The sequence below is a fragment of the Ixodes scapularis genome, unplaced genomic scaffold (assembly GCF_016920785.2).
Source record: "Ixodes scapularis isolate PalLabHiFi unplaced genomic scaffold, ASM1692078v2 PGA_scaffold6__148_contigs__length_123643588, whole genome shotgun sequence".
Classification (NCBI taxonomy): Eukaryota; Metazoa; Arthropoda; class Arachnida; order Ixodida; family Ixodidae; genus Ixodes; species Ixodes scapularis.
In genome coordinates, this window is record NW_024609881.1 from 79022334 (window position 1) to 79049049 (window position 26716).

At 46.6% G+C, this 26716-nt stretch overlaps 1 protein-coding gene across 1 annotated transcript; it reads right to left on the minus strand.

The window, feature by feature from the left end:
• Positions 1-261: 261 nt before the first annotated feature.
• Positions 262-25286, minus strand: LOC115309979 (polycystic kidney disease protein 1-like 2). Its single transcript, XM_042294828.1, has 12 exons — positions 25056-25286; positions 17035-17259; positions 15471-15572; positions 13546-13661; positions 12273-12438; positions 10949-11227; positions 8982-9111; positions 8040-8380; positions 5421-5541; positions 4333-4581; positions 3507-3674; positions 262-2357 (listed from the first exon to the last, which is right to left on the minus strand). Exons 1-12 carry the CDS (start codon positions 25260-25262, stop codon positions 844-846), a joined length of 3618 nt encoding a protein of 1205 aa, XP_042150762.1. The 5' UTR covers positions 25263-25286; the 3' UTR covers positions 262-843.
• Between the last annotated feature and the right edge of the window lie 1430 nt (positions 25287-26716).

The window sequence follows — 26716 nt, forward strand, 5'->3', positions numbered from 1 at the left end:
GATCAAGCTCTAGCAACACTTTCCTGATAGGAAAGGTTTCTCTGTCCCCTTCTTCGTCCTTGTTCATTCGGCGCTTTCCATTCAATTCAGTGCCGAACATGCTCGGTACGGGTTCGTATCATTTTGTCCCCACAGTGGCCGTATCGAGGAAACTCTTTTCGTAGCCTGGTAAATACATGACGCACTTGTTTTCACTGCTTGCGTTCTTAACCCTCCGAAAAGGCGTAACGCAAAGAATGAACACGAGAAGTGTTAACGATTCAACTATTTTATTCGACAAATATTTACAGCTCTCGCATAATGACGAACATGTATTTCCTGGAAGGTAACCAACAAACGTTTGTGCAATTGTGTTAGCAGGTCTTAGCCGTTTTAATCAAACACAAGCTAGTGCTGACAGGGGCGATTAATTAAGACTTAATTTTGTGTTGGCTTGAAAGGAATCATTTCCAAATGACAAGTTACTTGGTGCTACACATGCACAAGGAGCTCCTACGGTTACCTTCGTGCTTACTTTATCGTGAGCCCAAAGAATCAGCTAGTTCAGTTTGAACTACTGATTAACCTAAATAGTTTACGGACGTAAATGAATAAACTGGGGTGTTGCGTAAAGTGAGGACGTGGTGACAAGACTACAGCGGGCTGTTTAATTATCGTATTCCGATATTGCGGTTTGGACTTGTGCCTCTTTCACTTGTCAAGTTTCCTTCCGCGTTTTTATTTGGGTAGGATATTGTTTATCAGGAAAGATGCGACGTCTAGACTAGACCAGATTTGTGCTGGTACTATTCTTCTTGGTGTCATAGCCAGAGCTTGATGGTGTGTTTCCGCTTGTCAGGCTTCTCAAAACCTCTTCTTTCTTCTGCGACGCGGCACGACTTCAATCTCTTCTTCGTCTTCTGGCGGCGCCGGGTCCTCGGATACTTCCATCCAGTCCAGCATCTTTCCTTGCGCCGGTACCTGCTGCACTCCGGTTGGCTCTGGAGCCTTGTAGAGTGCCCTGAGTGCCCGCTTTCCGCTGAGATCCAGCTGCCCGTCAAAGTATGTGTCGTTGATGTAGTAAAGGAGGCGGTCCACTTTTTCGGGGAAGTTTGTGATCTGCGACTCGAGCGTCGGAACCTTGGATTCTGGCTCCAGGTCGGCAGACTGGAACCCAAGAAACCCTTTGAACTTCTTGCCTACGAAACTGACCATCTCAAAGTCATTGCACTGCTTTTCCACGTCCTCTTTTACAGACTGGAAGGAACTGATGATAAGCGTGACGAAGATGTTGAGCAGTATGACGGACGTCACCATGGCGAATACGAAGAACACAAGCGGTCCGACGAACGGGGATGCCATGGCGATGTCGTCGAACTTGAACTGACCACGAGCCATGTCGAAACACGTCTCGGCTGCGGTCACGAACGTGGAGAACTCAGACATCTGGGTGCCCAGAAGAATGTAGAAGACCATGACGAAAGCGAAAAAGGTGACCCAGAAGACGACAAAGAAGGAGCTGAGGTCACGCGAGCACTGGGCCAACGTGCTGTACAAGATTCCGATCCTCTTGTTAAAGCGGAGCAGTTTTGTGAATTTGAGAATCGAGATGAAGATAAGGAAGGACATAAGGTATCCAAACAATTCATCAATCGCCGCCACGACCTGAAGCTTGACGTAACCGTTGCCGTGGCTACGAGAGAAGATCTTAAGGATCTTGTTGGTCACCACCATCCTGGAGATGTAGAAGAACATGGCGGCGTAAGAGAGTCCAAGAGCCACTAGTTCGGCCAAGTTCCAGTAGCTCCGGAAGTAGTCCATGCGGAGGTTGAGGAAGCACTTTATCTCATGGACCGTGAAGTAGATGACAAATCCGACGAAGACGAGCTCGCAAATGAGAACAAAAAGGCCGAAGCCCTGATGGTAGCGCATGAGTCGGATGGCGTCGATGCGTACGTTCGGGACCACGCCACCTCCGGGGTGAAACTCGGCGATCATGGTCACGACGCCGAAGAGATTCACCTGGGCGTTGTAGACGCTGAATTCGACAAACACGGCGCGGGTTCCGCCATCTATCCAATCGGACTTCTCGAGGTCCTTAAGGTGTTGGATGATGCGATCATTGGGACCACGCAGCGGCACGAGGTATCCCCCACCTCCGTAGACATCCAGTTTTCCCCAGAAGGGGAGACCGTTGAGTTCTTTGGCTCGTCGGTGATGCCACTCGTTCACTTCAGACATTGGTATTTTGGGGCCACCGAGGGGGACGACCTCATCCCATCCTGGTAAGTAGCTACGCTTGTCCTCGTTCAGGACACTGGACTGGCCTCTGCAGCCGCTGACCAGCTTCCGCATCAGCTTCTCCACCTTACAGGAGTCTGCGAGGGAGGGCATTAAGAACTGTTGTGATCACAAATGGGCACTAACTATGTTGCTAGTAGTTGGGCCGCGTTTATTCACTGAGGTTCTTTTACATTCCCGAATATTAGCTTTTAGTCATCGCACAGTTTACTGCAGAGTCCATAAAAGTGTTGTGTTCTCTCTTTTTGTTTTTAGCATCATCGATTTTTTGCATTAAGACAAGCCCACGAGTATGCTGCAGCGAGGGAACCATGGAGCATGAGCATATAAATAGGTCCCGCCTTTTGGGCCTAAAGTTGGTTTTATGTCGAATTTGTGGTGCCAAATTCACACGACTACTACGTGCATATGCAGCCTTCTGTCTGGCTTCATTATTGTGCAAGAAATACATAAAACGCAAGAGTTAGGGGTGTACCGTTACTTTTGAAGTGCGAGCTATAGACTTTTGCAAAACATCTTCTTCTCGATACTGCAATTTTTGTCTGCTGGCTGTGGAACGCCTTCTGAGTAGGCGTTGTTGCTGTGCTGTGCGGTGTAACAGACGCTGCGCGCACATCCATAGCTCAGTGACTCAGCATTTTTTGCACCGGTGATAAGCGATGAAAAGATCTATATTCAGTTTTGTTTTAATTCTACCGCAGCTGACGCTACGTTCCGGAGGAGTGAATCAGCAGCGCCAAATTCGGATCATCAGGCGCTAATGTTGGTGATTTGTTTTATCACCAACTAATCTAACCACGCACAGTGAAGGCCCCTCGATCTTGCGGTATTTTGTACGCGATTGATTAAATTGATAAAGACAAACCCACACACAAACCCACAAAACAACCGAGAGCCGTGACTGTGCTTTTTGATGTGGCTCGATTGACTTCATCGAATCGAGACGTCGGCTGCTGTCAGATTTAATGTGAAAATTAGCATAAAATACAAACACATGGCGATCTCAGGCGCACAGAGACCGTTAAAATTCGCAGCGTTAGTTTATGAAACTTAGTTCAATGACTATAATACCCGAGCTCAAAATTACAGTGACCATAGGCGAGTCGCGCATTACTTAGTTGGACGCTGCTAGCGTCGAGTCGTCCATCGAGTTTGATGGAACTCACTAGAACAGAGTGCAGTCTTTCGGAGCTCAAAAGAAAGAGCGATAGTGCATATATACTCACTTGGTCTGGCCCTGACTTGTCTTAGCGAAGCGAATCCCATGATCCGATTCACTTTGTCTTCCAGGAAGCCCCGGAGTCCGAACGGCTGGGCGCCGTTGTACCAGGCTCCAGCCTTCAGGTTTGGTACCAGGACCTCGCGGGACCACTTCCAAAACTGCTGAGCATTTGCTATCTGGACGAAACCGAGAGATCGAGGACAATATATTAAGGACGCTGTGAAGCTAACATCTTTTTATGCGGGCACAAATGACGATTCGGGGATAAAATATTGGTAGGAAAAGAACTTGTAGGTCAACCCTGATGAAATATGCAGAACGGGGCTAGGGTAGCTTGAATCGAAAGAGAACACAGTAAAAACAAGCTAAGGTAGAGGTTTGTTTATCCTTCTTGTGGCTGCGCGGTACGCCGCAGCGATACACACAAATTTGGTTGCCAACGTGGATGAGATTTGCCAAGAACCGCGGGGGTTTTCCGCAGGATATTCGTTCATTTATTCAACTTTTGGGGTCCCCCTAAACAACCTGTGAGCCTAGAGAAAGGTGTGCTTTTTTGTCAGGCATATGCTGGCTAACGTAAATATAAAAACACATTGAAGCATGGACAGTTGGTGCAACACAAAATATGTTGTAAGAAAAGAGTAGTACGTGAGAAAAAAGAAAAACTTAAAATATTCACTGGTGTGAATATGTAACATCAACGAAAACACGTTTTGTGACACTGTAAAAAAAACAGAGAAAGGTACACAAGATAAAGGACAAGGCTGTCTAAAATGTAAAATACACAGAACTAGTTAAATTTTTGGTGGATGATGGACATTTGTCTCAACTTTTGCTTACTTCAGGGAACTTTCCGTTGTCAACAAATTCGTGTCGGAGGCTCTGCTGCAGGTAGTAGGCACTTGGATCGCGGTTGCCGTACGACAGCACCGTGAGGATCCAGAGGAAGAAGAGGTAGGTTCCGATCTCCCTCAAAATGGCCGTCATCTTGAGTTCACGTAGACGCTCCTCTCGCACTCGGTCCAGCTCAGAGTTGTTCTGGGGCTTGTACATCCGGCGACGCCGGTGACCGGGAGCTTCTGTTGGCCCACAGTAGAATGAAAAAAAAAAAAAAATAAAAAAAAAACTTATTTTCCATGCAAGTATTAAAGAAACAACTCCAGAGAATTATTATATTATTTTCTATACAGACGACATTGTCCAGCTTCTACGTGAGCACGAATATATTCAACGTTTTTTTTTAACAAATATTCCTACATATATTCTTACTAAAACGTCGCAACTCAGCACTAATATTTATAAAGAGGATTTTATGACACTGGAAATGGGATTGTATTGGAAGTATTTTTATGTGCATTTTAAACCCCAAAGGTAAGTCCCCATCTTTCAAGCATAGTCAGATAAACTCTTGAGCCTGATGCAGATCTAGCTGCATACCATAAGGACGCAGCCTTGGAATGTCGAAAAGCGGGCCAAAGAAGCGCTTTGTTAATCCAAGCGACCATTTAATCAATCGGTCTCGTCAAGCTCAAACATTTGTCTTTTACATACGGGGCTTGAGGAGGACTAGACAAATTACTAAGAAACTACGAGCTTCATTGAAAATCTCGCAAAGAAACCTCATGCGAAATTCATGCTTTGTTCCAGAATATTATCGCAAAGATTGAGAGTCACGGCACCTGAGTCAATGTGAGCGCGAAACGAAGCACGGGACAGCTCTCCACAGAGGGAATGCACACCGGTAAAAAATTGCTACGTGTCTCTCTCCAGTGCTCTAAGTGACTCGTCGGGCCGTAGCGATAGCCCTCTGGTTAATGTAAAGTCTCTCGGCAAAACCTCAACTGCCGGTCTAATTAAAAAAGAAAAATTCGACTCGAGCGACACTTGCTTTCGACTAGTATTCCTCCAATGATATTACCGTTGTGAAGCCATTCTTCATGCTCGAGAAGCTCGGGTTCCTCTTCGTCTTCGTCCACGTCTTCGTCCTCCTTATCGGGTGACTTGAACAAACTGGAGAACACGATGGCTAGCAGGAAGACCTGCCGGGACCAAGCACAGTCCAATTATTACGTGCACGTCTCCTGGAGCGGAGGGCACCGCGAATCACGATCTAGGTCTCTAGACTATGTCGGAATCGAAATGGACCTTTTCCGAGAAACGTTCTGCGCACGCGCGAGCGCCCGATGCCGAGCGGCGGAATTCGGCACAAAAAATCGAAGAAATTCGGAAGGAAGCTGTGGATCAGCGAGTGGAGCACGAGTGTGACTGTTCATCCGCGCTGTTCCATCCAAGCACCAATCCGAGTAGAGCACATAATTGTAGCATATATATAACTCTGTGACGCAAAAAAAAAAGGAAGTGGACATAAAAAAAACACAACGTTTGGCGGGACGCCACCTATGCCCCTCTTTAAAGTCGCGTTGGGCACGCGCTGCAGCTCGGAAAGCGAAGAAACTGGTAGCGTGGCTCCCATTACGGATTGGTAGCGCAGGTAGGTTACTTCCTCGATTTTAGTTCGTGCAGCTATCACCTGGTGCCGTCGGTATGTTGAAAAGGTCCATTGATGAACTGCCGTACCGACGGAGAAATTCCAACTAGGGGTGTGAACACAAAACCGGCGTAATCATCGAGCAAATTTGAACAACAAAAATCAGCAACTGATTGCCCTTCGGTTTGCTGTCTGGGTCGCTGCCATCAATTGAAAATTGAAAACGTTCGGTAACCCAAACGGTAGGTTTTTGGTGGTATTCACTGCAGACCATGCAAAAACTGGCTTCATAAAATACTGCTAACGGTTAGCTTTCATGAGGCTTCCGCAACATGCAATCAGCATCATGAGGGTGGTCGTTTTTGTCAGACCATATCGTTCTGAGCACGCGCGAACAACGAGCTGAGACGTCTTTTTTTCTGGTTCACACCCAGCAAGTACATTCCGCTAGATTGTGACTCATTGCTTGGTTACAACTAGACTAAACACCGAGAGAAATGCCTGATGTGCTAAATATTTTGCGGTCTATACTCATCGCAATGCAGAAAATACCTGAATTTAGATGAACCCACATTAAGAAAAGCTGTAGTCACTAATATAGCTTAAGTAGACTGGTGGAACAACGGCGTTTGTTGCTTCGACATTGACTTCTAACGTTTAAAAATAATACTCCAATTTTTTAATCGCGTTGCCCGCCCATTGATAGTGCGAGAATCAGAGATGATTCTTTTTAAGTAGTCGGAAACTCTAGAAACCTTCAGTTGCTTGCACCATGCACCGTTTCTCTCAGCTTCATGATGTGACTGCGCTCAGTCAGTAGCTACCTTGCTCGATTGTGCCTGGATAACGCAGCTCAGTGAGACACTGAACAAAGACCATAGTTGCTGTTCAAGAGGTTATCTTGACTCGGAAGAGCCGTGTTATAAATTTGTATGTGCAGGCCAAGGGGCGCGCTGGAAAAAAACCCTAAAAAGTGCTAAAAATATAAGTCAAAACTATAAACGGAGGTTAAACTGACGACCCCTTTGTTTAAGATTATGCACCATAAACTATTATGTACGCATAAATCGCACAACGCTACTCAATGGTGACACAGCGCTGTGCTTCAATCAAAACGCCACGTTTGGCGTTTGGCTGCACGCTTGAGTTTCAAGGAAGTACACATATCTAGGCCTAACAGACGTCGATAAACCGTGCTTCGAAGACAACCCGATTACAACGACCTGATGATGCGTCCTGATGCTAAGGGCTGCGTAACACTCTTATCAAAATTGCGATGTTGATGAAATACTAAGCCTGCCGTATGGCGTGCTACGTCTCCAGTGGAAGCCCCACTTCTACACCCAAACTTATCTCGATCTCAACTTTCACCTGCCTCTGTAGATGGCACTTATGACATCAATTCAAAGACGAGTAAGGGCAGAGGCAACCTGATAAAATACAACCAAACTTGCATTCACTGTGAACGGATGATTAATCATAATATTGATGACAGCTCATTACTTCTATCAGCAGTGAGATAGAGATACGATACAAGGCTTGCCGCAGTGCGTCCTAAGCTTCCAGAGTAGATCCAACCCCTAGCCCTAAACACTTACCTCAGCCTCAACATTGGCATAGATGCCTGTGTAAATTGCACTTTCTCCTACATGAGTAAAGGCATGGATATCCGATCAGACGCAACTAAACCTAACCCTAGATGAGACAAGGTTTGACCAAATTGGTAAAACACAGTGTAAACTTTGACAGTACCTCTGCGTGCTCTGAAGGAAATTGGAAGCGCTGAGTCCATTAAGAATACCGAGCAGAAAACCGCAGCCACACTGCACATCGTACAAAAGACACTGCGTCCTCCGCAGAATGTTTAGGCATGTTCTAAGTATGCACATATGCATGCTTAGAACACTCCTAAACACGAGTTTTGTATGAACAATATGGCAGGACCGTCACAAGGAAGAAACCGGACTCAGACAGTGCCTGCACGCTGTCTTTTGCATAATGTAGTAGCGGTTCGATCGCAGCTTAAGGTTTTCAATGAAAGCGGTATACCTTGATGGGCTGCGTGACCAGGACAGACATAAAGAAGGACACCAGGAGGGACGTGATCCACTTGCGGGTCTTCTCGTCGCCGAACTGGACGCCGTAAGCCCAGATGAAGAAGATGGACACGAAGATGGAGGCCAGGCAGAAGAACCAGGCCACGTAGCGGCACCACCAGGGGAACATGAACTTGCTCTTGCGCTTCCTCTTGGACGCCTTGCCCTGGCGGCGCAGTCCACGGTTCTCCTCGAAGACGTCAGTGAGCTCCTTTTCCTTGAACTCGGTCAGTTCCATCGTGGATTCGGTCTTGCCGTGCTTGGCGGACGTGGAGCGGCTCACGACCACGGACCCTGTGGGGCAATGTGGATATCTTCGGGGAACATACGCACAACCACGCGACACCTATGAACCGAAACGCTCTTGATAAAGAAGTCAGCGCCTGCCCACACCAGGTTTGTGGGCACTGCGTGTTGATTGCTGGAGTTGCGTGCGTGTTCTTTGTTTGGCAGCACATAAATCGAAGCTTTGACTGCTCTTTTGCCTTAAGTGATTGTCAGTTCAAAGATTTATATTCTTGTCGGTTCTAATGGTGACATACGTACATTCATTGCACCAAACATCTATTTCACTATTGCGCGAAGCGCATTGAAATCAACAGTTTAGCACTGTGTGCATCTAAGAGTGAAACTGCCCCCTTATGGTGAATAGATAACATATGTTATTTCAAGACGGTCTTAACGCCACCTAATCATTCGTACGACAAATACTGATAGTAACTCAAGCATCACCAGCTGGGCTTTTAACTCAGCTGGTAAAAAGGACTAGTAATAAGCAGCCAGGGTTTAAAAGACATACTTAACTGTGTTGTTAAAAGTTTGCTAGTCCCGACAAGAAATAGGCACAAGTGACATGAGCACAAAAAAAAAAGCAAGCGGCAAATAGAAGTGTTACCTCTCTTCTGCTTGAGGGCTTCCGTGATGCGGTTGGGTCGCTTCTGTCGGAGCCGGGATCTCCGGAACAGCGTGATCATAAGGAAGGTAGGCGGGAACACGATCAAGTTGGAGAGTACGCCCACACCGACCTGGAATGAAAATGTAACAGGAGCTTATTTATTTCTTGAAAAAGTACCTTTTTACTCGTTTTCATATAAAAAATAGTTTGCGCATTTGTTTATACGCCGCGTGAAATAGTTCTCACAAGATTTGGTTGTTGGAGGAAGATCCAATGCTTTCGGAGATTGAAACGTGTACGCCTTGCTAAGATAACCTATATCGAATCTGAAATGTACCTACTCACACATATCTTAATAATCCACATAAAAATGGGAATTTGTAATCCTTCGCGAGGAGCAGGTCTTTTCTTTACTAGAGTTCTTACGATCAAAACTATTATAGGAATACATTGAGAGTGCTTGTTCATCAAAAGCTCTGCTTTCTTTGCGGAAGGGAGCGGATCACTTTCACATTGTGAATGTGTATAGTGCATTATTGCCATTTTGCTTCGTACTAATGTTATGAACCCTAATCAAAACCGCCACCAAAGGTGCATGGCGACGAAATGTAATCATTTATTGCGTTCGCATCAAACTACTTGTGTGCAGTACAAGTTGTACACTTTAGAGGGACCAGAATGTTACCTCACGCAGCAATCTTATCCCCCTACGATTGTGTTTCCTGAAAGCAGTTGTATTATATCGCTCGTAATAATAGTTTATTTAGACATGATTTAGAAAAAAAAACAACATACTCCTCACTTCAAAATATTTGATTGATTGTTTTCGATATTATTCTAAGCATAAGAGAAGCGAGAGTGTAAAAGTAATCTCGCGTGGTTATCTCTACTCCATAATAATTTAAATGAATACCTATCCCACCCAGATGCGCGATTCTTAAGCACGCAACGCAACACAGCGCGGGCATGATAGGGCGTCCAAACTATATTTCAAGTGATTGCTTATCATCACTAACACACCTTGGTACATAAATCGGCACCGATCACTAGTACAGTCCACTAGATTGTGACTTGTCGTTTGGTGAAGCTAAAATAAAGACCGAAAAAAAAATATGAGCGAATGCATTTGATAAACTTGTCGCGCTCTGTACACATCTCAATGCAGAAATTACCTGAATTTAGATCGCTATCAGGATCACATTGACAGATTGATTGTTGCCGCTCCTATCTGCAAAGAGCTGCTGACAGGGGTGGACAAAATCAGCAGGCCCAGAATTTTGGTTACGGTCCTTGCGTAGCTGTTATTCACAGTACTACTCAGCAAGTCAATAAAATGTTTCGGCTGGGTCAAACTGGCTAATTAACACAACTTAATTAGCTAATTTTGTTTCTAAATATTAATTTGTACGCGAACTTCCTAATATAAAAGTTGCAGAGCATGTTGGAAATCATCCCATCGTGTTGTTTTCATCAAGGCAGCCTTGTGTATCCAATCATTTAAAATTATTTAAAAAAAGCGCGCGAGATTAAAAAAAAAATAATCGCGCGTGGCTGTGGGCACCAATATTGCAGTTCTCTACCGGGTAATCAATTATTTCTATCTAAATCTCGCGCGAGATTCTTGAGATTCTTTTAAAGCTAACACTCAAATGTTACTTTTATGGAAAAGACGGGATGGAATGTATCTCAACATGCAACTTCTGTATTGGAAAGTTTGCGCACAAATTCAAAACCTAGGTATTTTATTTCAGTCAATAAACAAATTTCGCACCAAAAAATATCCTCACTTGCTTAATACTGCTGTAAACAATACTGCACTGGTTCAACACGCGTGGTGTAAGTCTTGGTACATGCTTGTTAAAACACCCTACATATATTTTTTTTTTCGGGCTGTCTTGTTTTAATGGTTACCATTCTGTATATCTCTAATCCTGCAGAGGCTGTGGAAACGAGGACACCGTCATCACCTGTTCCGGGCTGAGCGAGAAAGGCCCGAGGTTGACGGCGGACGCGGACGGCTTGGAGGGCACCCTGCCGTACCACATGGCGTTCACCAGCATGGACAGGTAGAGCAGGGCCACACAGCACGAGACCCGTTGGCAGCGGGTGAAGCGGCTCTTGGGCGGCCGCATGAACACGCTGAACCACAAGTGGCCGTCGGCCAGGTTCTTCTGGGATTTGAGTTGGAACAGGTGATTGAACTCGGTCGCCTCGTCCTTGCCGGCCACTGGGAGCAGACGGTCAGTCTGCGGTTGGGAGAAAGAAAGTAGAGAGCAATTATGGGCGCTGCCATGAACATCTATATACTGTCTTCATTTGTGGTGTCCAGAGGGAACTAACTGTTTCTATTGATGGGTTATCATTAGTAGCCACATGACAGGGGAAAGCTGACGACGTCCGTGTGTGGAAAAAACAATAAAAAGGGTTGCCAGCTCCGCGTAGAGAGGAAGAGAGTAGTGAAGGACAACGGCGAGAAGGAGGCGACGTCACGGTGGGGAAGTCAATGCGCGCGAGGGTGCTGGGAAGAGTGAACACGCAAGTGTGGGGAGCGCGTATGCTTTGGTTTGTGATACAAAATGGAGTGTGAACCAAGTGTGAACCTTTATGGACGTTTTTATTTTATCTTTTCTAAGACTTAAGTCTAAATTATTCAGCTTCATTACTTTCACTATCTTTGGTGAACATGTTAACCATCGTCTTTCATGTATCGCAATTGTTGATAAAAAGCTAAAAAAGTAGGCATAAAACTAATATTTTCAGCACTATACTTCGTTTTACCTTACGTACGAGCGCGGCCGACGTTATGAGCCGAAGCGCCAGTCAAACAGCGTAAAAAGCGCAACGTCATGGCGTTCTCTTTGGGCTTGATAGGACTAACCGGCGGAGGAGCACGCACAGGGAGACGGCGCATACAGGCTGGTCCTATCAATTGCAGAGAGCACGCCATGACGTTGTGCCTTATTCGCTCTTTGATTGGCCCTTCGGCTCATAACATCGGCCGCGTTCGGACCGAAGCTGAAACGAAGCATTACTTTGTCGAAAAATGTCGAGTCACTGTGCTGTGGCCGCGTGCGCCCTGTCTCACATTTCGCCAAAGAAAGCTAGTGCACAAGTCAAGAACACGTCCCACGGCTAAGTACACAACGGTGGCAGGTCTAAGAAGGCGATTAAAACAACAAAAATAATTTTTCTAATATTTCTTTTTCAAACGTGCTCTTAATTAACAATATAAGGTTGATGGAGCCGGTTTAAAATCTGAAAACACGAAACAAAAACCGAAGGGACACGCACAATGCCGTCTTCTTTCTCGACGGCGAACCACCGGTTGGCGATGAAGTCGTAGCGAGCGTTGGTCTGCACGTCCCTGACGGACACGAAGCGCAGATGCCAGGACCGCATGGAACCCTTGCCGGCGTTGTCGTGCCAGATGCGCATGTAGTTCAGCCGGCCCAGGGAACTGCGTATAGGAATACACCGATGGCAGAATGTCAGCATATGTTTAGGATCAAAGGAGTCTTGACGGAAAAATAAAGTTAGATAATTTCTTTGCATGGCATTTGTTTTTCCTATTAATATAAGACGTACTAAGCGGACCTTCAAATGTGAGCAAAAACAAGGTTGGGCGCGTTCGCAGACGACCAAGTTAGCCCCGCTATTAAGCCTAGATTGAAAGAGGGTTCATCTCAAATAATGGGGAGCATTTGCAATGTCATGGTGAGAGCCTCCTGCGATGATTGATAAAAACAAAGTATGCAAGCGCTGCGTTTTCGCGTGGCAAGGATTCAGCAAGGAACGCGAAAAGGCGCCGGCGGAGACGTTTGAAGACGATCAACGTTTTAGGCACCTCCTCGCACAGTTCGTATTGCAAACGCGACCCTTAAAACAGCTGACCCCGATCGAGCAGTTGGAAACTGTCTATTATACAGGCTCCCTAAGCGACGCTAGCTACCTGTGGCGCCATCTCCCGATAGGCGCAGCGGACAACAACAGAGCGGACGCACTCTGTTGTTGTCCGCTCCCTGCGCCTATCGGAAGATGGCGCCACAAGTAAATAGCGTCGCTAACTTGGTCGTCTGCGTACGCGGCCTACCTTAGTTTATAAAAAATATTTTTTGCTCTAATTTTTTTTTTTTAGGAACAGAATTGCGCTTTTAAATTTTACATGATGAAGCATATCTACTCATTGCAGTGCTCATTCGGTGAAAGGTTGAGGATTCCACTCACAGTTGCCGATTTTTCCAGCTAGTTTTAGTGCGAGATATCAGGTTTTACGACTTTTGTGGCTATGAGGGAGGAAATTCAACCGCCGCGTATTTATAGTAACTAAGAGCTTACGAAACTTGACATTTTTTTTTTGCTCACTTTTCTTATTTCGTGATTCGTCCTTCGGCGTTGTTATCTCAGCTCCAATAAAACTCAACACATCAAACCCCCTAAAAAATGTTCTAGGATAGAGAGCCCTATATGAAGTAAGTTAAGCACTAGGCTCTCAAAAACAAACTAATTAAAGTATTAATCACATATTACAAAACAAACAAGGAACACGCGTCTGTACTATACGTACCGTGGCACCGTCATGACAAAGGTATCGATTCCGCCTTTGCGGAAAATCTTGCGTTTCTGGTCTCCGAAGGTGCGTACCTCGGTCTCGTCATCGTCGCCAGAAACGATGAAAAATACCTGCAAGATAAAAAAAAGAAGCAGAAAAAAAGGCGTCGGGGATATAAAAATTATTAGCACTTTGCATGTTCGCCACATCACATTTTGCTAAAACGTCTCAGGGGTGGACCAGAAGGTCGCTTTCCGAGTGACATTAGCGAAATATGCAAAATTGTTGGAACAATAACATAATAGTTTTAGAGCGTTTCACTACGGAATTTGAAATGACAACTACCTAAAAGCCGTTAACCCGTCAACTGCAACTAAAGTAAAAATTTACCTCAACATAGTTTCCGCTATGGCTTAACTTACATCTTGCGTAAGAATATCTGAAGAAAGAAGACTCAATTCATTACGAAACAAAAAGCTATATGAACTCGAGCGATGCCTTTACAGGAAGATCGGCGCAAAATTGTTAGATCAAAATGCCGTATGAAAGTGCAAATGAAAAAAAAAATAAAAACAAAAAATATCCACAAACGTTGTGACAATAATAATAATAATAATATTAATATTATTATTATTATTATTATTATTATTATTATTATTATTATTATTATTATTATTATTATTATTTTTATTATTATTATTATTATTATTATTATTAATTTTATTTCCATCAACGACACATTATCGATGAAGGGGGCCGAGGAAAAAAGCTGTTGATAGGCAGCTTGAGGAGCCCTCAACCCCTTTTCAGACGCAAAAAATAATTAAAAAAAAAAGGCAAAAAGAGCATTTATACAGTCTTATTATAAACAATCAGCGAAAAGCACAAACAGCATACACACACACTATTGTTCTAAAAACGAAACCAAAAAACGAAGGACAAACTTCAGAAAATGAAATTGTTTTTATTCGTTGTTTTCATCTAAGCAATTCAAAGGCTTAGAGAGCGTAAACTTTAGCATTTGATAGCCGTAGTTGTTTTTAGATCTAGGAGCTTTGAAGCACTCGGCATAACGAGTGGAGTGAACAGGCATAACAAGAGGGTAATTCAGTCAGTGCAGTTGGTTTTCTTATGTGTTCATCACTGAGAGCACAAGCGCAGGGCGCCTTTGTTGATTGTCCATAACTCCAGCACGGGCTTGTTGACTTCCGTCGTGCATTTGCTGCGCGAACATGCTCGAAACTAATAAGACGCCGAAGCATCATTGAAGGTACGAAGCTCGCATCGGAGGCTGGAAAATTGAAAGACCTCCCTCCCGTTCTCAACTTGTCAGTAACTATACTTTTATGGAGTGGGACGGCAGGCAATTATTTCCAGCCTCGGATGGCGAAGGCGCATTTTAGTAGAGCTTTCAGCTAGTATCAGCTAGAGCTTTTTGCATGCCATTCATATCCTGGCTACTGTAAACGTCAATTGAAACAAGTTTTGAACTACTTTTGACATAATAATAATAATAATAATAATAATAATAATAATAATAATAATAATAATAATAATAATAATAATAATAATAGTAATAATACCAAAAAAAAAACGTGGCAGTTCTGAAAGGTTTTGACTAGGACTGTCACATTTCAGGGGCATATGGCGGGAGTTGATTTTGAGACTCCGATGAGCGGGGATACAGTGATCAACAAAACGAAACAGACCAGCGGAGCGCGTGGCCTCGGAAGAGAAACTATGCATGCTCCGCTTTGAGGAGAACATAATCTAGCCTAGGATGACCACATATGGCTCCGCCATCCGTTTATCCCGGGCATCCCTAGGGTAACTGCATCGCGCGGGACCACGCAATCCGCTGGCTCGTTTTTCTTTTCTTTTTCTTTTGTCGAGTACTGAATACCCATATTCATAAGATATACCCATAGAAGCCAGCTCACGTTTGAGTCGGTTGCCGCTCCCTTCTTGTCGCCCGTGAACACCACTATCTCGTAGACGTACTTGTCCTTGGGGTCGTTGTCCTGCAGCGGCGTCGCTCCCAGCTTTGCACCGAAAGAAAAGAAAGAAAACCTCAGTTTCATTTGCTTATATGCAACGCATCTTTAATCCCTCAATCGATCGATCGAGTTCATCTGCTTGAACATGGTAATTGAGATAGTTGACGAGCGAATAGCTAAGCTGTAGCCACTTTGTTGGGTATGTTTGCAAAAATATTTGATTGCCCCACCCCCCCAAAAAAAAAACAAAAAAAAAACAAAGGCAACAATCAGGACGCCGTGTAATGCCGCAGCCATATTGATAATACGTCATACACTGAGAAACAAAAACTGCAGACATTGTTTGAAGAGTGCTTCTTCCTCTTACGATGGTCCTGTTGGTCATGCAAAGCGTTTGCAGACATGTTCAAAGCATACGTGCTTCGAACATGATTGAGGCGTTTCCGGAGATAGTTCTGTCATTTTGTCTGCAGCGGAGAGAGCGTCCTTTGTGTGCTCTCCAAATTAACTCATAAATATTTTAAAGAAAATCGATCCATGGGTTGTTGAAGCAAGGAAGAAAAGTCACGCGCACCACCGACATATTGGGAATGATAACAAAGCGTTTGTCAAAGTGCAGTAAAGTTATAAAATGGGCGAGAATTGAGTTGGTTCCGCAAATTTCCTTTCACAATTTGGAAACAGCCTTTGTAGAATGTAATTAAACGATGCCGAGATCATTTAGTAAAAATGGTTTACTGTAGCCACAACTTTGAGTCAACGGGAAAAACTCTCGGAGTGTCAGGCACAATACGCGCCACGAGCAGACAACAGTGCGCGACGTCTGCTCGCAGCGCTTATCGGGAGATGGCGCCACAAGTTAACAGCGTCGCTAACCGCTCATTCACGATGGAGGCGGATCCGCGTTCGCAAAGCGGTTGCGAATGCGGTTGTATAAAGATCCAGTACAATTGCACGCGCACTCGATGTTATCGAGTGCGCGTGCAATAGACCGATCTCCCCAAGCGTTCGACGCGTGCGCGAGGCAGCCATAACTTTAGTTCACAGGAGGCAATCGGCAGTGCACGAGACTATTCGTGGCCTGCACGCGCAGAGCTCCAGCGAGGTTGTCGCACGCGCAGAAGGACTAAAGTTCTTTCGATGCTTTGCGGCAGCGGTGGCGTAGTCAAACTGGCTGGTGAGATCGGTCTACTGCACTGGATCTTCATACAACCGCATTCGCAACCGCTTTGCGAACGCGGATCCGCTTCCAGTGTGATTGAGTGGCAACTCGGTCGTCTGCGAACGCGCCCAACGTGAATTTTGGAAGGTTTGTTGCTCTCATTTTTTGCAGGAAGTGAACTACGCTTTGGAAATTTTCCACGGTAAAACTGACCTTCTTCAGTGCATATTCGGCGAAAGCTTGAGCTTTTCGTCAGAAGGCGGCTATTTATCGAGCCCCATTTTACAGCGTCACATACACTTGTGCAACTCTATTGTTACATTGGCTCGATCATGCGTCTGTCACCTTTTCGAGGTCCTTCTTGTCCTCGTAGCGCGCCCAGATGAGGAGCACGATGTAGACGAGCATGGTGACCACCACGGTCATGTAGATGGTCACGTTGTCGGCGAAACCCGCGTTGGCGAACACGTACGAGAAGTCCACGGTGTTAGGCATTACGAAGAACCCGCTCCCGAACGATGTCAGGTGGTTGCACTTGCACTTGGTCAGCGCGTAGTTGGCGTTGGACACCTGCGCCCCCGAGAAAAAAGCTCCGATACCTTGATATATGGCGACCTATTATTTCTTAACGAGCGCGTTTGCCTACAGGAGATGTGACGACCGCGCATGCGCAGTAAGTCGTTTCTGAAAGTGCGAAGCATCTGCGCAAGCTGCGTTTCAGTCAGCAGCACTTTAATCTGACGTCGATAATATCAATCGTGACGTCATATTTCTTGAATTTCTGAACCGGTCGCCTGCTGATACAAGGTACTTGTTCGTTGAGAACTGCACCATTACATCATGACTCCCAACATGTTGAATCGACCGGAAAATACGATCCTCAATATTCGTTTCCAGAAAGCAAACCACGGCTTTTGAGTTTGTTTGTGAACCAGCAACCCAATCATTGTTTCGTGTATGTTTATTTCGTTCGCGAGACAAATTGTGACATCCAAAATCCCAGCGTCGAAAAAAAACGTATCGCTTCATTCTCTCTCGCAACGTAAGAACTGCAGGAGGGGCGCCGAACTCGAATTTTTGAGTGGAAATGGAGTGATTATACTCCTTTTCACTTTAAAGAGACACTGACATTGTATTCATGCTTGCTGAGGTTTTTAATTGTACATGACATATGAGCGCCCAACTACCCAGAACAGAATTTGCGGCACGAAATTCGGTTTCTTTTTCGCCCGAAAGCCACCGATCGAGAACTGGCCGGTTCGAGTCACGCTCACCCTCTTCTCCGTTGTCACGGGCCGTTTGCTAAGGGTTAGACACAACCATCAAATTTAATCAAGATTGTGGGTCATTGAAGGCACACACTCAATATTACAAAGATAAAAACATATGACACCCATTTTTTGTGGCTTCTAAGAAAACTGCAAAAACGTTGATTGAAAAAAAAAAAAGTTGCACAGAAAACCGGACGCATTATGTGCGTTCACTGCGTAATTCAACATGGCGTCGTATCGCGTATCCTGAACTAGCGTGCTGGACGGCGATGGCGGCGAGCGGTGCTCGTGGGACCTCTACTCCAGAACTGTCGCTCTGAAGTCAGATTTGAGGTGCCGGCGAATCTGTCTTCCTTCGAAAGAGAAATTTTGGACTCATCAAGACAGGATTTCGAACCACCAAGCCGATTTGCACGAAGACGTCGCCGAGTCGTCGCCACTTCTCGTGACCGAAGACATCGTTCGTCTTACGAACGCGAATTGGTAAGAGCTTGAAAAACGCGCAAATGTAAAGCACGAAGTGCGTACTTGGAGTTGAATATGCATGTGTACGATTCCTTTGCTAGGGGCGAAAGTGGCCAATGCGTGGTGTTGCACGACTTCGAGCGTTCGAGCCTGTGGAGTGCCTTTGCTGCGGGGAAATTGACAGCAAACGTTTCGACCTCGAATCGACCCGCTGCATTATACAAACAAGGAGTTCCCCCTCGTCTGCCTGAACATTAGATGTTAGAACTATCGTACTTAGAGCTCCACAATAGGAAACTGCCTATGCCCAGGACAACCACAAGTTTATGTTGTTAGGAAGTGGATATTCTGCCGGCAGCCGGCACCAACGGGGAAAACATTTTGCCGGCAGTTGTCCCCTATTGGGTCTGGTATAAAATAAATTGTTAAAACGTAGATTTAAAGCTGTAAAGTAGCTCAGTAAAAAGGTGTACATTTCACACGTAGTGGACCTATAGTTCAATCCAAAAAGTGGGCATACTGTTTTGTTCTTTTGTCAGACATTTTAAGATATTTACACATTGCGTTTTTTACAATTATCACTGAAAAAAAATGTTGTGGACGAAAATTCGCTGAACTAAATGGTATGGAACTCCTTTTTTGACAGCCGCCAACTCAATGTAGTCACTTTCCACAAAATGCGAGGAGCATATAAATCGGGTAGCGTCCGCTTTCCGAGGTGCCCGTAACTGTTCTGTAAGAATTGCCGCCAGTCATTGCTCCCGATCCCGTTGATATTTCAGAAACTTGTATAGACTCTGCCGCAAAATGCCACTTTTGGTTAAAGGACATGGGAGGCAGCTCTTCACGTAACATCTTGGGGACATTCTTTTCGGATGCCGATCACGGGCTTGCACCACGGGCACTCACTACTCATTTTCAACTCCTCAATGTACAAAACTTATCTTGAAGTACAGAACAGCAAGCGGAACAAACATAACTGCAAAGGAATCGCATGTCAAATGGTACCCACCGCTGTCGACACCGTCGTCTGCTACGCAAAAAAAAAAAAACACGGCCGGATGTAGTGGCGCGACTTCCGGCACTCCCCCACCTCCGTGCACAGGTTTCGGTTTCGGTTTCGGGCAGTTGCGTTTTTTGGCTTTATTAAAAATATACGTGACTCTGTATCAAAATATTAATTAGATAGTCTTCTGATACCATATTAAATCGCCTGTCAGGAAATAAAAATAAAAACATTTGTGGGGTGTCAGTGTCGTTTTAAGTCCGACCGCGCGGCCGGCGCCGCAATCTGGTGAAGCCAATAAATCAGTACCAAAGATGCATTTTCACTGCACTTTGTCTCTGTAGGTTTTCCTTCCCCACCTAAATGAATCACGCACGGAAAAAAAAGCAAATAATCGCGGCGCATTTACTGCGTCTGATTTGTTTCAATCCCCACCGCTGTCTGTTTCGATCTGGATGAGCATCGTGCAGTCGTGTATCACTACCTGCGTGGTCCACGTTACAGGGGTACTCCGGCGTTTTCTTAATGTATACCCGATTTGACTGTAAATTTGCTGAGCACACCGGCAAACATCGCCGAAAGAGGATCTTGAAGGTCAAAATATTTTTTTTTTTCCCGCTAAGTGAATGAGTTTACGATGTTGGCCCTCACCGTGTTTTTCAAACTAAAAATCTCTACTGGCAAGAATGAAAAAGTGACGCCAGAAGCAGGCAAAGGTTCACTCTTTCGACTTTAGAATGTGTTTCCAACAGATTCTAAGCAATTTCACGGTGTCAAATGTGTGGTTTGGAACCTCGCCCCAGTATACCCGCGCACCAGCACGAAATAAAGGCTCGCCATAGTTCATTCTTTGGACTGCCTGCTCGACTGGCAAGTCTGTCTGCCACAGATGTCGCGGCACTGAAAAGAGCAAGTATATTTGAATGCTGGTTCATAGCATCATTTTCATTCACCGATTTTACGATAACTATTCAGAATTTCGCGATAGTAAACAGCATACAGGAAAGAGTAATGTTCGGGAATTCAAAAAAAAAAAATCATGATTAGTTACAGTAGTAAAAACAAATCGCCGGAGTCTCCCTTTAAAGACAACAGGCTGGCGGTGCACAACACTGGCTAAATTTCTCACCTACAGCTGAAGAACAAATTGTCCGTTGAGGCAGACTAACTTCCGACTGTCTAAACATGTGTACTTCGCAATTACTTTACACGTGATTTTAGTCGATAATGGGAAACGCACAAAAGCGGCGAGCGCCATGACGGTGCACTTTTGGCGCTCTTTGATTGGCTTCATGAGATCACCGTGTCGAATGCGCTCGGACTTGAAGTGAGACTGAGTATAGACCACTCAGTACAAACACATCATTTTACTGATGTCACCAAAAGGGACGAGCACACGTCGGCGCCTTTTTATTTCGATATGGGGGCCCTCAAAAAATGAAAGCCGCTTACAACTCCCTGTAACGCCGAATTAGAGCGCAGCTCTTGAGGAGGAGGAGGGAAGGGCACTGGGGGGGGGGGGGGTTAAACTAACCAGGGGGGGGTCACGTTACCTTGGGGGTCACGTGACCCCCAATGCCGATGATGTCATCACTGACGTCACTGATGACGTCATCAGTGACGATGACGATGCGGGTACCGATGACGTCATTAGTGACGTCACTGATGACTTCACCAGTGATGATGACGATGACGATGCGAATGTCGGTGACGTCATCGGTGACGTCGCTGATGACGTCATCAGTGATGATGACGATGACGATGCGGATGCCGGTGACGACATCAGTGACGTCACTGATGACGTCATCAGTGATGATGACGATGACAATGCGGATGTCGGTGACGTCATCAGTGATGATGACGATGACAATGCGGATGTCGGTGACGTCATCAGTGATGATGACGATGACGATGTGGATGCCGGTGACGTCATCAGTGATGATGACGATGACGATGTGGATGCCGGTGACGTCATCAGTGATGATGACGATGACGATGTGGATGCCGGTGACTTCATCAGTGATGATGACGATGACGATGCGGATGCCGGTGACGTCATCAGTGACGATGACGATGACGATGTGGATGCCGGTGACGTCATCAGTGATGATGACGATGACGATGTGGATGCCGGTGACGTCATCAGTGATGATGACGATGACGATGCGGATGCCGGTGACGTCATCAGTGATGACGATGACGATGTGGATGCCGGTGACGTCATCAGTGATGATGACGATGACGATGTGGATGCCGGTGACGTCATCAGTGATGATGACGATGACGATGTGGATGCCGGTGACGTCATCAGTGACGATGACGTCATCGGGGGGTCACGCGACATCGGCGGGGGTCACGTGACCTCGAGGAGGGGGCCACGTGACTTCGGGGGTCACGTGACCCCCCACGAGGTCACGTGACCTTGGTGGGGGGCTCGCGCGGTGCATTATGGGACATTTCCCATGATCCACCGCGCGGTTACGCCGACGCCGACGGCGACGGCGACGGCGACGCCGACGGCGACGGCGACGCCGACGGCGACGCCGCTCAAGCCGGAAACGGGCCCCTAAGAGCTGCGCTCTAAAAAGTGAAAGCCGTTTACAAATCCCTGTAACGCCGAATTGGAGCGCAGCTCTTGAGGAGGAGGAGTGAAGGGTACTGAGGGGAGGGTAGACCCCTCCCCCTTCTCCTCCTCCTCCCCTCATTCTTTAATATGCTCCGGGGGGGTGTCACGTGACTTCGGGGAGGGGGTCACGTGACCTCGGGGAGGCGTGACCTGGGGGTGACCTCAAGGCCACGTGACCCCAAAGGTGACCCCCACGTGACCTTGGGGTCACGTGACCTGGAGGGGTCACGTGACCTCGGGGGGTCACGTGACCTCAGAGGGGTCACGTGACCTGGGGGTCACGTGGGGTCACGTGACCTTGAGATGACCTTGGAAGGGGTCACGTGACCTTGGGGATCACGTGACCTCGGGGGTCACGTGACCTTGGGGAGGCGACCACGTGACCTCGGGGGTCACGTGACCTCAGAGGGGTCACGTGACCTCAGAGGGGTCACGTGACTTGGGCGTCACGTGACCTTCAAAGGGTAACGTGGGGTCATCTTGGGGTCACGTGACCTTGAGATGACCTTGGAAGGGGTCACGTGACCTCGAGGGGTCACGTGACCTTCAGGGGGTCACGTGACCTTGAGATGACTTTGGGAGGGGTCACGTGACCTTGGGGGTCACGTGACCTTGGGATGACCTTGGTTACGCCGACGCCGACGCCGACGGCGACGCCGCTCAAGCCGGGAACGGGCCCCTAAGAGCTGCGCTCTAAAAGTGAAAGCCGTTTACAACTCCCTGTAACGCCGAATTAGAGCGCAGCTCTTGAGGAGGAGTAGGTAAGGGTACTGGGGGGGTCACGTGACCTAGGGGGGTCACGTGACGATGACGATGCTGATGACGTCATCAGTAACGATGACGATGCGGATACCGATGACGTCATCAGTGATGATGACAATGACGATGCGGATGCCGGTGACGTCATCAGTGATGATGACGATGACGATGCGGATGCAAGTGACGTCATCAGTGACGTCACTGATGACGTCATCAGCGATGATGACGATGACGATGCGAATGCCGGTGACGTCATCAGTGATGATGACGATGACGATGCGGATGCCGGTGACGTCATCAGTGACGTCACTGATGACGTCATCAGTGATGATGACAATGACGATGCGGATGCCGGTGACGTCATCAGTGATGATGACGATGACGATGCGGATGCCGGTGACGCCATCAGTGACGTCACTGATGACGTCATCAGCGATGATGACGATGACGATGCGAATGCCGGTGACGTCATCAGTGATGATGACGATGACGATGCGGATGCAAGTGACGTCATCAGTGACGTCACTGATGACGTCATCAGCGATGATGACGATGCGGATGCCGGTGACGTCATCAGTGACGTCACTGATGACGTCATCAGCGATGATGACGATGACGATGCAAATGCCGGTGACGTCATCAGTGATGATGACGATGACGATGCGGATGCCGGTGACGTCATCAGTGACGTCACTGATGACGTCATCAGTGATGATGACAAAGACTATGCGTATGCCGGTGACGTCATCAGTGATGATGACGATGACGATGTGGATGCCGGTGACGTTATCAGTGACGTCACTGATGACGTCATCGGGGTCACGTGACCCCGGGGGTCACGTGACTTGGGGAGCCACGTGACTTTGGGTGTCACGTGACCTTGGGGAAGGGGTCACGTGACCTTGGGGTGACCTTGGGGAGTCACGCGACCCCCAGTGACCCTTGGGGAGGGGTCACGTGACCTTGGGGTGACCTTGGGGTCACGTGACCTTGGGATGACCTTGGGGGTCAAGTGACCTTGGGATGACCTTGGTTACGCCGACGGCGACGCCGCTCAAGCCGGGAACGGGCCCCTAAGAGCTGCGCTCTAAAACAAAACTGCGCCTAAGATTTAATGTGCCCGTGCGCATTGGACGTGCAGTGGAGAGTTTTTCCTTGTGGGTGGAGCCTGTCTTCCGGTCATGTTCCAACTACTGACTAGATATAGTGAAGGGATTTGGAACACGGATCATATCCCAGAGGTTCTTAATTTTGTGAGTCGTGGGGTCGTGCATCATACAGTCACTCTGTTTACGAACAAAGCAAATACATCTATCTTTTTACAGATCATTCGGCTAGCCAATCACTTAGATCCACGGCGCACTCCGAACCAGTGACACTACTCCAAACCGAAAATAAGGCACAAAAAAAAAAAATAAAGATTTCCACGAAAGCGAAATTTTCTCTACATGTTGGACATGTCAGAAGTTCTGTTCGTTCTCAGTCCCGCGGTGCTGATATCCCTTCGGAGTGACGTATCGTACACTGGCTCCCTCTTCTCGATCGTAACGACTTGAAAATACGTTCAAGCCCACGGGCTTTGCTCGCAAATAGTGTGAGTTGTGCCACAAAATTGTTGCTCGGCTGCTTGTAGTTCCGGCAACCCAAATGTCTTCAACATAAAGCTAGGTTGCTTATACCTTGTTTCCCACACTCACCTTTGGTTACTGTTTTGGTTACGTCCGGTTACTGTTTATTAAACTTTTGGTTAAAGTCACCATTTTTCGCTGAACACAGAAAAAGTACGGCGAACATTCCTCTCGTCAACTTGAGCCTGAAGAACTATAGCTCTCTTAGCGAAACTGTGGCTGCCTTTTTGATGGCCCTGTTACCAGGACGTGGCTCAATTTAACGTGTTTTAACGAGGCATATCACGTATTTCGATGCACCTTGTCACGTGCGTAACCAACACCACCCAAAATAATCAAAGCCTACGCATTAGACTTTTTTCGTCATCACATTGAGATCAATCCAAGACCCGGATTGGACACGAATGCTGCGCCAGCGTTCGGCTCGGCCGCGCGTCCAATCAACGCGTCGAAGGACTCTCGGCATCGGGCTTGGGTCCAATTGCCGAGCTGGTGCCTTTCGACGGTGATGACGGCCATTGAAGAGGAGGATGTTTGCACGCACTGATTATTATATAGGTGGTGTTGCGTAAACTCGCAACAAACTGTCCGGAGAGGAGTTGACCACTCACGAAGCAGCCGTCGGCGGACCAGCCCTTGGTCTTGGCGTTGAAGAAGTAGCATCCGGACGTGTAGATGCGCACCGAGTAGTTGGTGCTGAACTCCCGGCTCACGTCGGTCAGGGTCAGGTTGACCGGATCGTCGGGGCTGAACTCGGGCACCGACCCGTTCGGCTGCACCAGGCCCAGGTAGAAGAAGCCCGTGCGGTTGTCCACCATCGAGTTGTCCAGGAAGATGTCGTACGTTCCTAGTGGGGCGGCAGATACGAATCGCGAAGTCAAAGTCAGATCTAATTGTCTCTAATGTGCCTCAATGTCCTTTTGTATAGGGTGAGGACATCGTTTGTAGCACCCGATGCTAACAGCACGAGCTCACAAAGAAAAGGCTAAGAAATCGTCGAGAACAAAATGTCGCCAGAGCACAGTCAGCGCCACGAGCGCGTACATGCACAGGCTCTATCAAGCGCTTCGGAACGAAAGACAAAAATATGCGTTTTCGGAACAAAATACGCAGATGGGATCACCCTAAGCAAATCACGCACGAAGGCAGCCTAATTGTGTTTACATGATTAGCGCCGAGAGGTTTCGGTGGCGTCCGCTTAAGCAACTCTCACACTGCTAATACGTCCAACAAAAGACAGTCTTCTGAAACTGTCTGAGGAAAGTTTCTTCCTTGAATGGATGGTCTGTCACATTGGCTATAAAAAAAAGCTGCCTGCAAACATGTTCCAGGCCTACATACCCATGAAAGAAGGGGGCCGAGGCACGCCGAGGGCTCATCGTGCTGCCTGTCAGCTATTTTTCCTTGGTTCCCGCCATCGAGAATTTTAAATAAAAAAAAGATTCAAGGAGCTGTGCAACAGTTTCAGTGCTTTGCTTAAATAATTTGGGAGTTCGTGGCTCGACTTTTCTGAAGTAAAGAACAACAAACCTCTTTTTCCTGCATGCAGTTTTTATTTTAAAAATGGACAAAGATTGAGGAACTCCATCACCATCTTCAGAGTCACGTGCGCTGTGACGTCAATGGGGGTCGCGCGGGGTTCATATTTATATTTATGTTGGAACGACAAGATTTCTAGGAAAGTTACCTTTTATCGAGCAGGTATCTGCGCAACTTCCTATTTCTTTTACAAGACCCCCTTTGACGGCATGCCGCGTGGTTCTCATGGCCGCCGCTCGCAGCTGCAGGTCGGGGAATTTTTTAATTTTTGCCTCGCTATTACGCGGCGGAATCGCAACATCTCAAAGGAAGGAGGCCTGTTTTCTGTCCTTTGTGACAAGATAAACAATGTCAAAAGTAGAAAATGCCAATTGTTTCAACGTTTAAATCGTTGAACAGCTTCTTTAATATTAATATTATTTAAAAAAATATACGACTATACACAATTTCAATATTAACAAGTTCTGAACCCAGCGTGCCAACTCCTCTACCTAGCACGCACATGTTAATCGTCGCTTCGGAAAGCGAGAAAATCACGCGCAATGCACGAAAACTGAAAATGAAACCGGCCAGAACTCGTTTTTAAAAGGCCTATAGCGTATAAGTTATAACATAGTGCAATTTAGGATATCCAAATTTGTCGCGACCTTTACCTTCAAAGTCTTATAACCCATAAAATGCATTATAGCGATGTTGTTGTGAAAATTGGAGTGTCACGTGACGAACATTTTGC